The sequence below is a fragment of the Sitodiplosis mosellana genome, unplaced genomic scaffold (genome assembly GCF_009176505.1).
Source record: "Sitodiplosis mosellana isolate CC-2019 unplaced genomic scaffold, AAFC_SMos_1.0 Smas_scaffold_1, whole genome shotgun sequence".
NCBI lineage: Eukaryota > Metazoa > Arthropoda > Insecta > Diptera > Cecidomyiidae > Sitodiplosis > Sitodiplosis mosellana.
This window is the reverse complement of record NW_022595244.1, coordinates 21,041,744-21,054,061: the sequence shown is the minus strand read 5'-3', so window position 1 is coordinate 21,054,061 and position 12,318 is coordinate 21,041,744. Positions and strand designations below refer to the sequence as shown.

General features: G+C 36.3%; 5 protein-coding genes across 5 annotated transcripts; 3 read left to right on the top strand and 2 right to left on the bottom strand.

The window, feature by feature from the left end:
* Positions 1-235: 235 nt before the first annotated feature.
* On the top strand, positions 236-4,539 carry LOC129568748 (GTP-binding protein Rheb homolog). The gene is made up of 6 exons (XM_055447001.1): positions 236-880; positions 2,859-2,930; positions 3,045-3,118; positions 3,214-3,347; positions 3,434-3,563; positions 3,666-4,539. The coding sequence occupies exons 1-6, from the start codon at positions 832-834 to the stop codon at positions 3,753-3,755; spliced, it is 549 nt and encodes a 182-aa protein (XP_055302976.1). The 5' UTR covers positions 236-831; the 3' UTR covers positions 3,756-4,539.
* A 794-nt stretch (positions 4,540-5,333) lies between these two features.
* LOC129568729 (3-oxoacyl-[acyl-carrier-protein] reductase FabG-like) lies at positions 5,334-6,825 on the top strand. The gene is made up of 3 exons (XM_055446977.1): positions 5,334-5,473; positions 5,829-6,336; positions 6,420-6,825. Exons 2-3 carry the CDS (start codon positions 5,832-5,834, stop codon positions 6,689-6,691), a joined length of 777 nt encoding a protein of 258 aa, XP_055302952.1. The 5' UTR covers positions 5,334-5,473; positions 5,829-5,831; the 3' UTR covers positions 6,692-6,825.
* On the top strand, positions 5,342-8,044 carry LOC129568738 (uncharacterized oxidoreductase TM_0325-like). Its single transcript, XM_055446989.1, has 4 exons — positions 5,342-5,473; positions 6,941-7,351; positions 7,411-7,744; positions 7,831-8,044. The coding sequence occupies exons 2-4, from the start codon at positions 6,947-6,949 to the stop codon at positions 7,857-7,859; spliced, it is 768 nt and encodes a 255-aa protein (XP_055302964.1). The 5' UTR covers positions 5,342-5,473; positions 6,941-6,946; the 3' UTR covers positions 7,860-8,044.
* Positions 7,937-10,124, bottom strand: LOC129568719 (uncharacterized). Its single transcript, XM_055446966.1, has 2 exons — positions 9,888-10,124; positions 7,937-9,798 (listed from the first exon to the last, which is right to left on the bottom strand). Exon 2 carries the CDS (start codon positions 9,272-9,274, stop codon positions 8,186-8,188), a length of 1,089 nt encoding a protein of 362 aa, XP_055302941.1. The 5' UTR covers positions 9,275-9,798; positions 9,888-10,124; the 3' UTR covers positions 7,937-8,185.
* Positions 10,125-10,418: 294 nt separating this feature from the next.
* Positions 10,419-11,727, bottom strand: LOC129568672 (uncharacterized oxidoreductase TM_0325-like). The gene is made up of 4 exons (XM_055446858.1): positions 11,535-11,727; positions 11,231-11,469; positions 10,965-11,163; positions 10,419-10,902 (listed from the first exon to the last, which is right to left on the bottom strand). Exons 1-4 carry the CDS (start codon positions 11,617-11,619, stop codon positions 10,646-10,648), a joined length of 780 nt encoding a protein of 259 aa, XP_055302833.1. The 5' UTR covers positions 11,620-11,727; the 3' UTR covers positions 10,419-10,645.
* Between the last annotated feature and the right edge of the window lie 591 nt (positions 11,728-12,318).

Genomic DNA, 12,318 nt, shown 5'->3' with positions numbered 1-12,318 from the left:
CTTATTCTTTTTGTATTGAATCATTTTCTCTCACAAATATTCGAATGGAGACGAATTGGTTGACCAATTTTCATTTGAATTCACAACAAATTTTCATTGTTAATTTCTTTCGTTGAATTCAATTACACTACTTTGCATTACTCTACCAATTTCACCACAGTCAAATGTCAATGTGCGCGCCCATTAGACGCAACCAAATTCAATGTGGATTGTCAGTTGGTTCTGTGTGTAGTGTGGTGTGGTGGCGCTGTATGCTGTGTGTGAGTGTGAATGCTTCAAGTATTTCATACACACGAGCTAGTCAGTCAACCAGTCACATACTACACTGTATATACACTTTCTTTTGTCAATGTTTTGAAAATACCCACATCTCACGAAGTCAATGTGAACACAGAAGAATATTCGCAGCGTGAAAAGTCGCAGATGTGCACAGCAGCACACATTTTATAAAACCATAAACAAATCATTTGTACACATTTTACAATTGTAGCAAATAAAAATTGTTTCTTCTCTGCTTTCGTAAATCCTGCAAATAAATCCGCGATAGTTTTTAATACGACAATTGGTTTTCAACGTGAGATTGACGACGACGACGACGACGACGAAGATTACTGAGTAGAATAAAACAGAGAACATTCTTCGTTTCTTTTTTTTGTCCTGTGCTTGATTTGATATCACATCATTGTGGCAACGGCGACGGAACAAGTGTGTGCACGAATTAATTTTTCAAAGTGAGAAACACAAAGAAATTCTTGCGACGAGCATCGATAGTGGTTTTTTTTTTGGATTTTGTCAAAGGTATTTGGATATTAGTACAATCAACCGTACAAAATGGCACCAAAGGAACGAAATATTGCAATGATGGGCTATCGATCAGTGGGTATGGCAAATTAAAGCTAAAGCTAAAGCATGTTTTTATACTTTTGATAATCTAGAAATTTAGAAATCAAGGGAGAAAAATAACGAATTCCAAAAACTGTTTTTTTTTTTAATTCTATGACATTTAGCTTAGTTTTCACGTGATAATACCTCATGCATTCAATCATTCCGTCATTTCGTCATTCCGATTCATTCATCGTTGTTTTTATTTTTTTTGTTTTCATTTTTATCCCATCATTCTCTTCGCAAGTGAAAATATCAAAAGTTATTGACACTTTGATCCGAGAGAGTGAGATCAAGAGAGCAGAAGAGATATAGTCATACAGTGAATTTTACAATTTGGTGAAATACAACACATGATGGTGAAATAGAAGAAATAGAGTGGAGTGAGTTGTCATGTTCATTCTCTGTCGTACTTTGTTCAGTTGTAAACGACGACGGCACCGATGAACAAACTATTATTACGCACAATTTCAGTGCAAATGACGGCAATCCGCGTGAACAAATGTCTCTCTCTCACTTTGTGTATATGTATATATATATATATATATATATATATATGTGTGTGTGTGTGTGTGTGTGAATGTATGTACGGCGGGGCATTACAATCGATTTCTCGGAATTCATTGATCACACTTGGCACCATGATCCATATCTGTGTACTCGATTAACGAATTTCCGATCAGCTGGCTAGTGCGATTTGCTCACGCTCTCGTCTATCATTTTTTTCGCTGTATATTTATATGCGAATGTATGAATGCGATTCCACGAACATAAGTATGTACGAGTGTGCTGCTATGCTGATTGAGAAGTGGAGCGTGTGTGAGCAATAGAAGAAGAAAAAATCTGATGCAATGTTATATATTTGCCCGTTTAAAGTATTGCTAAGCGCACATAAATGCCTCTTCTTTATATTAGCAATTTTTCTAATCGCGTTCAAAAGATCTCGCAAAAGTTCAAGGTAAAGAGAGGTAGTCGCGTGTCTGCGATTCAACCAAATAGATTTTAAATTCTCTATCTTGCTCCCTCATTTACATACTATATCTGTAGACGAGCGGTGCCGCTATTAAAACCGTTGAATATGCAAATCAAACAACTTCAAAATTCCAGAACTAGCCAATTTGTTTTTGTTGTTGTTGCGTATTGAATTATTGCGTCGAAGAAAGGAAAAGCGTCGTTTTCATTCTTATTCTGGTTTTTTTTTTATTGGTAAAGCTGATTCGAGACATGTGTATACAGCACACATGGACTATAGTGTCTGCTTACGCCTTGCATTGACGTACTTATGTACGTATTTTTTCTTTCAAATGTACAAAGCGAAAGAAAATGTTTTTCATTAGTACAAGTGTGAAGGTGACAGAAATTAAATTGCCTATCTGTTTGGTCGTTTATTTACCTACCGAGAGAGAGAGAGAGAGAGAGAGAGAGAGAGAGAGAGAGAGAGACTGAGATCCATTTGGCGTCGAATCTAATGTTGTTAAGCTATGGCTATTAAAATACGCACCCGACTTCCCGAATAATTTATTCCTGATGTCATAACAACACATTCACTCACTATATAGCGGTACTTATTGAATTTATGACGACGACAGTATAAAATCGACTCAATAATTATCCGATCGATAAAATGAAAGCGAATATTAAATCTATGAATGCATTACTGGTATTGTGTAGAGTGTAGACTCAAGCATTTACGCAAATCAAATGCAAACAATGTTATCTCTCGGCCGTCCTACCGAAATGATAAATAATAAACTTGAGCCGTATTTACCTTATCTCCATCCACACACATATACACACACTTTGCATGAACTCTGAAAATCGATTTCATTTGATTTACTGCACGATCTGTCTCTCTCTCTGTCTCTGTGTGTACAGTGTACACCTTTCAATTAATTCTAGGAGAACTAGGTCATGTATTGTTCTATAACCGACTAATATTTTTTTTTTTCAATTTTTTTTTTCATTTTATCGCGCAGGTAAATCATCGCTCAGTATTCAATTTGTGCAGGGACAATTTGTCGACTCATATGATCCAACCATCGAAAACAGTAAGTGTGATGAACGTGAATATAGATAGATATATCATTCGCCATTCTTGCTATTTATTTACTGGCATTGTTATTGAAAATCATTTTCTCTGTGTCATTTTCTTTTATGTGTAGCCTTTACAAAAGTAACACGTATCAATTCAACGGACTATGAAATCAAATTAGTTGACACAGCCGGACAGGATGAAGTAAATCGAAATGCTATTCAATTGGATTCATGTCTATCTAATTGATAATTATCTTATTTCTAACACTCGATTCTTTTCTTGTCTTTTCGTTACAGTATAGTATATTTCCAACGCAATATAGCATGGATTTCCATGGATATGTATTAGTATATTCGATAACGAGCCAAAAATCATTCGAAGTCATACAAATCATTTATGAAAAACTTCTAGATGCTATGGGCAAAACACAGTAAGTGTACATTACACCTTTGTGTGATAGTGTTTTTATGACACCTTTTGATTGATACTATATGATGACGATTGATTTGAATACAGTGTGCCTGTGGTGCTAGTTGGAAATAAGACAGATTTACATCAAGAGCGTGCTGTTTCATATGAAGAGGGTAAAAAATTGGCCGAATCGTGGCGTGCAACATTTTTGGAAACATCTGCCAAGCAGAATGAAGTAAGACGGAATGCTATCCAATTGGATTCATGTCAATGTCTAGCAACTAATAATTAACTCATTTCTAACACTCGAATTTTTTCTATTCTTTTTCCGACACAGTCTGTTGCCGATATATTTCATTCGATAGTGTTGCAGGTCGAACGAGAGAATGGAAATACCCAGGAAAAAAGTAGCTGCTGCATTTCTTGAACTGCATCTCTCTTTATCGTTGTTCCGTCAAACGAATCGTTGTCGACACCCACACTAGAATTAAACAAAAAATAGTTCATTTGGGAATAAGCTGTTCATACATACATAAATTCTGGTCGATGTAACACAAACACACAACATTCGTCAGAAGAATCATTCGAGCAAATTGCAAGCATCAACAAAACTAGCAAATCACACACACACTAAACAATGCAAAAGGAAGAACTGAGACCACCATCATCCCTTTTTCTTACTGGAGACACACATTCATATAACAAACAAATAGATGAAGAAACAATAAGTCAGTTGTGCGTGCCCACGTTTTTTCTTGTTCGATTTGCTTAAAACAACAGTTTTTTCGGTGGTTCAAATGCAAACACAATAAATCTTTCTAGAACAAAACAAACAGATAAAATTCATTCAGCGCAATTTGCAATCCAAAAACAAACGGTTCAACATTTTACATATGCAATCTATTTTTTATCGTTTTATAAAGAATTTTATTTTTATGAAGTTTTGTTTATATTTTCTTTTTTTTTTTTGAAAAAGTATCAAATATAAAACGAAGAAAAAAAAACGAGTAGAAAATTAAACGGATTAAAAGAAATTGAACTAGAAAATAAACAAAGAGAAAAAAAATTGATAATGATGAAATAAGATTTAGAATGACTTCTAAGTTAAGTTGAATTTCAATAATAATTTTCTCTTTCTCTATCTTTCTCTTAAGTTGTGTAATGTAATAACGATTGATTGAAAAATAAACGAAAAAAAATGGGAAAATTAATACCATTTTCGGTGGGTAAAATTCATTTTGTAATTAGAAATTTTGTGGTTTTTGAGTCAAGACAGATCTGTCTTCGTTATTCGTATTCTTAGGTGAACATTATTTTGATGAAAATTATTATTATTAGATAAAATTATCTAATCTAACATAAATATTTATTTTTGATTGAATAAAATGCTGCCTACGCCTACCGAAAATATTTCATACCTAATACACTGTGATTCTCTTCTTTGCTTTCTTTTTCCCTTTCCTTCTCGATTCCATTTCTAGCTCATTATTCGCATTTGGCGTCATTGGTCAGATATTGCGTTGACAACAAAGTTCAATAGTATGAGTGGAAATTGGGCTGATAAAGAAATTGCGTCGCGATTTTTTTCATTCTACTACTATCAGTAGCTCAATCAAACCGAATCTCGCAACAGGTGCAAAATTTGTCCATAAAGTGTTTGATATTTCAAATACAACGACTTCCAAAATGGGCTAGAGAATGCGTGTAGATAGTTTCAATCGATATTTCACACGGCATGAAATCTATTCAAATATTTCAATGAATAGCAAAACATGTTCAATTGCATGTTTCGAATTAGCCGCGAATAGCCACCAAAATCGAAATCATTTTGTGTTTTCACATTTTTTTCAATTTTCGTTATCTTATCATCCGTTGTGTCATAACAAAGAAGGAAGTTTCACACATACGCACGCATACATATATTATCTCGGTCTTCAGAAGTTTTTGAGAGTCAGCTGTTTTTGCGTGTGTGCGACGGTAGTGAATTTGCTTAGTATCGCGTTCCAGTACGTTGAAATTCACCACACGACAGGCAGTATGACAGAAAGTTTAAGAAAATAGACACTGACACTTGTGTTTTGGTATTCAAATCAAACAATATCGTCTATATCGTCGAGTGATTGACTTTTTCTACGCTGATCAAACGTAAGTGCTTCGGTATTATAATCAAAAACATAAATTGCTGCTTTTCCCAAGCTCTTCAACTTTAATTCAGAATAATTCTGAATCAATAGAATTTCATTCATTTTCCGCCGGTATTCCGTGACGAAGATCAATTTATGGATTTGTGTTCTAACCTTGTTTGTCATTGGATTTGTCATTTTTCCATTTGAATTACACACTATCTGATACAATTAACTATAATTGAATAACTTCCGATCAAGTTGAAATTGTGTGTTTCTTTTCGTCGTTGCTTACTAATAGAGATAAAATGAAAAAAGCGATTGTCATGTGACTGACTTTTTAAATTGTGTTTTTCCTCTCTTCGTTCATCAATCAGACAATGGCCGATTTTGTGAATAAAGTGGTCATAGTAACGGGCGCAAGCAGTGGAATTGGAGCTGGAACGGCTGAATTTCTAGCCAAGCAAGGAGCATGGCTAGTGTTGGTTGGTCGAAATGAGGAGAATTTAAAGAGTGTTGCCGCTAAATGTCCACCAACTCACGGGGCACCGCAACCATTGCAAATCGTTGCCGATGTCACGATTGAAGCGGACGCAAAACGTATCATCGACACAACCATTGAGAAATTTCAGAAATTAAATGTGCTGGTCAACAATGCGGGCATTTTGAAACGTGGTACGATTGAAACGAGCACCTTAGAGGACTATGACACCGTCATGAATGTAAATGTTCGATCGATTTTCCATCTAACTCAATTGGCCGTTCCGCATTTGATTGCCACCAAAGGCAATGTTGTGAATGTGTCGAGCGTCAATGGCATGCGATCATTTCCCGGCGTCTTGGCCTACAATATGTCGAAAGCTGCCTTGGATCAACTCACACAATGTTAGTTACTGTTATTATTTCGTTTAAATCGATTGATTTGATTCTATCAGTATAACAAACTGCCTTCTTTCTATATGCCAAAGGTGTTGCACTTGAACTGGCTGACCGTGGTATTCGTGTCAACAGCGTCAATCCTGGCGTGATTGTGACAAACATCCACAAACGAGATGGCATGGACGAAGCAGCCTATGCCGCATTCCTTGAGCATTCGAAATCAACACATGCACTTGGTCGAGCCGGTAATACAATCGAAGTTGCCGAATCGATTGCATTTTTAGCCAGTGAACGAGCATCGTTTATTACAGGCGCAATTCTACCTGTTGATGGTGGTCGTCATTCGATGTGCCCACGCTAAACAATCATCATTACAACGTTCAATTTAAAGTCATTTTAAACCATTTTTATGCAAACAGAATCATCGTTATAAACTCATTGACATGTGAATTTTGATTGTGGAATATTTTCAATAAAAAAACTTTTTCAAACACACATATATACTGAAATTTGATCTTCGATCAGCTTGGGGAAATGCGTGAAATTCATTTTTATTTCCAATCTTATTTCAACTACATCATATGATTGAGTTATCAATTTCCATTTGCAGATAAAAATGTCGTTCGCCGGAAAATCGGTTATTGTGACTGGGGCTAGTAGCGGTATTGGTCGAGCAACCGCAGAACATCTGGCGAAACAGGATGCAAACTTGGTTTTGGTTGGACGCAACGAAGAACAATTGCAGAACACTGTCGACTTGTGTTTGAAGGCGACACAAAATGTACTTAAAATTGTTGCCGATGTTTGCATTGAAGCGGATGCTGAACGAATCATTCAGGAGACGATTGCTAAGTTCGCAAAATTGGATGTGCTAATCAATTCAGCGGGTATCATTGGCTCAGGCACAATCGAAACGACTACACTTGACCAGTACGACCGCATAATGAATGTCAATGTTCGCGCCATATTCCGACTGACACAACTCGCCGTTCCGCATTTAATTGCTTCGAAGGGCAACATTGTAAGGCAACACTTTTAATCTAAGCTATAAATTTATCTCAATTGCTCGAATTTCGTCAGGTGAACTTGTCCAGCGTTTGCGGTATCCGATCATTTCCGAATGTATTGGCCTACAATATGTCAAAAACAGCGGTAGATCAATTCACGAATTGTGTCGCTTTAGAACTGGCCGATAAAGGTGTACGCGTTAATTCTGTCTGTCCGGGCGTTATTGAAACGGAACTGCACAAACGAGGCGGTATGGATCAAGAGGCTTATGCACGATTCTTGGAGCACTGTAAAAAGACACACGCTCTTGGCCGTGCTGGCAATGTTGAAGAAGTCGCAGCAGCCATTGCATTCCTCGCAAGTGATGCGAGCAGCTTCATCACCGGCGTACAATTACCTGTTGATGGTATGCCCTAATTATTTCTGTATTCATTTATTTTTAAATGAAAATTCATTGTCTATTCTTCTTTTGATTGAATTATTTCAATTTAGGTGGTCGTCATGCAATGTGCCCACGTTAGATCGATTGTTCGTTAAGGAGTATCAATAGGGTGTTTGAAAAAATGGCGCTATTAAAAAGAAGAAAACAAACTTAAACTCATTGTGCCTTATAACGTACATTTATATTAATTGATTTAAGATAGAATTTGAAGTGGGAAATGCTTGGTTAATATTAATAATAAAGATTAAAATGCTTTGATTTTTATGACATTTTTCATGTTGCACTTCACAAGTGTCAAAGACTTAAATGATAGTGATCCTCTTACAACTAATAGTATCGAAAATGGTTTGTAATTTTGTCGAATTCCGAAAGTCATCAGCTTCGTTGCAACGCCCGAAGTCTCATCTAAGAGTACAAAGCGGTTTCGCTCAAAAAATTCTGTAAATAGTTGCAAACGGTCTCCACTTCAGCGTTCCACGGCATTCCACTGTGTTTTGCCAAAATTCGTAGGCACGTTTGTTCCATAGCTTTGCATTTTACTTTATCGTTGAACATAAGATGTTTTCTTTCGCGCTGGAAGTATTGATAGTCTGGATCTAATTTGATACGCTCGAATGAAATGGGCCAATTGTTGAGTGAACATTTTTCACAATCGCAATGAAATCCAAAATCACGATATAAAGTCTCTTGACGCAAAAAAATTGGGCCAAACCACAGTGTGTCGTCGCCATAATTAGTGAATATTTGTTCTCCTTTTCTCACCTTACGCGATGTGATGCAAACCGTTTTGTTTGCTGACATGAAACGCAATACATTCGGTGCACACGAATGGTTCATATGATTTTGAATCAAGAATATTCCGCCGGTTATCTTATCTTGAAACGAATTTGAATATATGAGTCGAGTATGCATCAGTGACAGGTGCATGAGGAAGCAATTATCTTCCTTTGATCGAATCTTTGCTTTGATAGCTGGTTGCTCTACCGCTTTCAGGAACACATTAATTGCGCGACCAAATAAATCACTCGTCTCCTCATCAGACATCCAAATATTAAGCTTCAAAAACGTGTGGTACTTGGATTCCATGTCAGCAATACTAGGTGGTACTTTATTTCTTTTGCCATCATTGACAACACCTTCGACGAATGTTATCAAATTTTCAATGTTGGGGAAAATGTTAGCCGCAAGTAAGATTGATCGTGTTACATACACTTCCAGACCATCAGCATATCCGTTGTCGCTGAAGACACTGCCGCAGGATAGTTTATGAAATTGACCACTTTCAACACAAGCTCGACTGCAGAACACCGTGGTCGCGCAATTCTCACAAGCGATAAAATTCATTGAATTTTTAAAACACTTGCCACACAGTTCATATACTCCCGATGACCTTATGGGCATGCTAATGAAAGCATCTTCAGCCAAAATCACTTTTCCAACGTCAATGTCACACTTAGCAACGAGATGTCGTCCATACTTGCGATTGCATTCCATTTGTACAATATTTGCCAGTCCAGGAAATTGCTCGTTCTCGTCATAATCCAACTTTGAATATGGGCCGCCTCTTTCAATCTGTGGTGATTTCGTCAATTCATTTAGGCATTATGTGCGGCGCTGCTCCAGTTTCGGTATCAATTGCACTGGGTAGTTTGCTTGTATAGCCATTTCGATATCAGCTACACATTTGTTATACATTTGTAACTTGAGAAAGCACAGAGAGCGATTTGCATATGCCAAACTGATGTTTTCTGATCCAATTTCAGCATAACACAAACTTTTGTTGTAGAGCTGCATTGCCTCGTGCCACATTTGTTGGCTGACTTTTTCGTTGCCTTGTTGTCGGTATATTGTGGATGAGCTGTCACATTTCTGATTCGGACGAGCATGAACATTTAATGAATTGAACTGATCAGCTAGAGAGTCAGCATTGAATCCAAAGATGTTTTTGTACGATGAATTATTCGGTTCCTTTTGCCAAAGCATTTTCGACAAATGTAAGGCGTGAATTCAACCGGCAGCTGTGGATCATTCGTTGGAAAAAAAATAAACTTGAAATGAACATTCGAATTGGTAACATATCGAAAGCAAACAAATGAAAATTTCTTACCGAAATTATCTTTGAAAATAATTTAAAATGTCACTTATTCGATGCAGCGGGCACTGAATATACGCACGAGAATGTTACTTTTCCAAAAATTATTCCAAAATGCGCTTGGTCAATATTGCTTTTCTTAGTTTTTCAATGACAATAAATTTTATGCTTAAAGTGTACGTTAAACAGTAATAGTGAAATGATTCAGAGTTTGAATAAATATCGCGGCACAATGAAACCGCGAGAAATGTCAAATGATCCCCACATTTTTCAACAAAAGTATTTTTGAATCATTTTTGACACACAGATGACTCTGTTCGAATGAGAAATAAATTGGAATGAATGAAAAAAAGGAAATTTTGCAAGATATTCATATACATTTGGTGAAGATGAACATGAAATGAAATGTATTTGAATTGAATAAAAAAAAATTGAACGGAGATAGCCTCTACTCGACCAATCAACATTTATGTTAATGTTTGGAACGATATTTGTGAAAAAAAGTAAATTGGCAAACAAATGAAAAAAGAAACGAATATTGTGCCATTACATCCAAAAATTATTTAATGCATATTTTTATACAAAGTTTTTCCAAAGTAATAACAACGCTGGGACTGATCGCTTTTTTCAAAGGTGGAAAATATTTTTCTATGGAATTTTTCAATACTTTGTTATAAAATAAAAAACACGTTGTCTTTAAGATTTCAAAGCGACTTGCAGTGGCGAGGAGTTGCTGATTGTTAATCCACCTGAAAAAAAAATGAATTATTGCATTATGTTACGCGTTTGGATGAACAATAATTATTACCGTCAATGGGTAGTATAACACCCGTGATGAATGCTGCATTGTCATTAGCCAAAAATGCAATCGCATTTACACATTCTTCCGATTCACCAACCCTTCCAACCGGATGCATGCTTGCCATGTTCTTCAGTAGCGCAGCATATTCCTCTCCATTTCGATCCATGCCAAGATAATCGCGGAAGTTTGTGTCAATCACAGCCGGATTAATTGAATTGACTCGAACGCCTATAAATAATTGATGAATTGAAAATAAATCGAAGTTAAGGCTAAAAACTCAAAAGATGAACCTTTGCTAGCTAGCTCAAGTGCAAGGCATCGAGTAAAGTGATCTAGCGCAGCTTTTGATATGCAATACACAATGGAGCCTGGAAACGGTTTCAAGGCAGCAACGCTAGATACATTGACAATATTTCCTTTCGATGAAATCAAATAAGGGACGGCTAGTTGGGTAAGCAGAAAAGTACCGCGAACATTTGCTCCTATTACCTGAAAAAATATTTCATTACACACATTTTATTCTGGTCTATTCAATGATAAATGGCTTGTTGCTAACCGCGTCGAAATGCTCTGGCTTCACATTTACAAATGAGCCAGGAATCGAAAATGCAGCATTGTTGATCAACACATCTAAACGACCGTACTTTCCGATCGTTTCACTTATGATACGTTCATAATCAACGGAGATGTCTGCCAAAATCACCAATGGCTCCCTTTCGACACTTTTCTTCTTAATTTGAGCCACAACCACTTCAAACCTTTCCGGTTTGCGTCCAACCAAAGCAAGATGAGCTCCTGTTCAAAAATACTATTGCAATGAACGGAACAAAAACCAATTGAACAAATTGATGGTTTTTTACCGTTGACAGCGAAAAACTCTGCACACGCTGCCCCTATGCCACTGCTCGCACCTGTAATTAAGATGACCTTGTTCTTGAATGACATTTTTCCCGTTCCAATTAATTTTATTTAAAATGAGCAAACAATAATTTAATCGATTGGTTAAAGTTTTAAAGACGAAATTTCCAAACTCAAGACGAAAAATCAACTGACGCTTAACGAGCAAATGACATTGGTTTTAAGCAAGACAAAACCAATTGGACCTACATCAATATATACATTTTGCGTTGCAATTATTCTTTCTCCAGTAGATTTGCTATCAGAATTGTTCAATTAGCAATAAAGTGATCAAAAAATAAATATTTGTTAATGAATGTGCATGTGCCGTGCACAATTCAATTGCTTTGGCATTGCGGCTAGATTGGAACAAATCAAATCACAGTGCATACGCGCGAAGTAGAAGGTTTGGTTCTTCGCAATCAAATGAACATTTGTTTACAAGGAAACAACACAGAGTCAATTGCATAATAAACAAATCTTCTGTGCATTCATTTAGCGGTTTGTTGATAAAAATAATCATGTAATAAAAAAAATAAACACATGGTTCAACCAGAAAATTCACCATTTATTCAAGCTAATACGGTAACATATACAATCGTATATTATTTATATTTCTGAGTGATAGCAGTATATCTACGTTGGTGTTGATTAGTTTTTTTTTTTATCTAAAATTCACTTTGAATTCTGATAATAATAGTACTCAATGAAGCAGCGGACTTGTCGGCACACTCGTGGATTTAGCAT

What these genes read in the sequence shown, in the direction of transcription:
- LOC129568719 (XM_055446966.1), bottom strand. Translation starts at nt 9,274, where the DNA reads ATGGAATGCAATCGCAAGTATGGACGACATCTCGTTGCTAAGTGTGAC.
- LOC129568672 (XM_055446858.1), bottom strand. Translation starts at nt 11,619, where the DNA reads ATGTCATTCAAGAACAAGGTCATCTTAATTACAGGTGCGAGCAGTGGC. An exon ending in AGCCAGAGCATTTCGACGCG is followed by an intron (nt 11,164 to 11,230) that starts GTTAGCAACAAG and finishes ATATTTTTTCAG; the next exon opens with GTAATAGGAGCAAATGTTCG. An exon ending in ACTTGAGCTAGCTAGCAAAG is followed by an intron (nt 10,903 to 10,964) that starts GTTCATCTTTTG and finishes AATTATTTATAG; the next exon opens with GCGTTCGAGTCAATTCAATT.
- LOC129568738 (XM_055446989.1), top strand. Translation starts at nt 6,947, where the DNA reads ATGTCGTTCGCCGGAAAATCGGTTATTGTGACTGGGGCTAGTAGCGGT. An exon ending in TTGCTTCGAAGGGCAACATT is followed by an intron (nt 7,352 to 7,410) that starts GTAAGGCAACAC and finishes GAATTTCGTCAG; the next exon opens with GTGAACTTGTCCAGCGTTTG. An exon ending in CGTACAATTACCTGTTGATG is followed by an intron (nt 7,745 to 7,830) that starts GTATGCCCTAAT and finishes ATTTCAATTTAG; the next exon opens with GTGGTCGTCATGCAATGTGC.
- LOC129568729 (XM_055446977.1), top strand. Translation starts at nt 5,832, where the DNA reads ATGGCCGATTTTGTGAATAAAGTGGTCATAGTAACGGGCGCAAGCAGT. An exon ending in CTTGGATCAACTCACACAAT is followed by an intron (nt 6,337 to 6,419) that starts GTTAGTTACTGT and finishes TATATGCCAAAG; the next exon opens with GTGTTGCACTTGAACTGGCT.
- LOC129568748 (XM_055447001.1), top strand. Translation starts at nt 832, where the DNA reads ATGGCACCAAAGGAACGAAATATTGCAATGATGGGCTATCGATCAGTG. An exon ending in ACACAGCCGGACAGGATGAA is followed by an intron (nt 3,119 to 3,213) that starts GTAAATCGAAAT and finishes TTTTCGTTACAG; the next exon opens with TATAGTATATTTCCAACGCA. An exon ending in CATCTGCCAAGCAGAATGAA is followed by an intron (nt 3,564 to 3,665) that starts GTAAGACGGAAT and finishes TTTCCGACACAG; the next exon opens with TCTGTTGCCGATATATTTCA.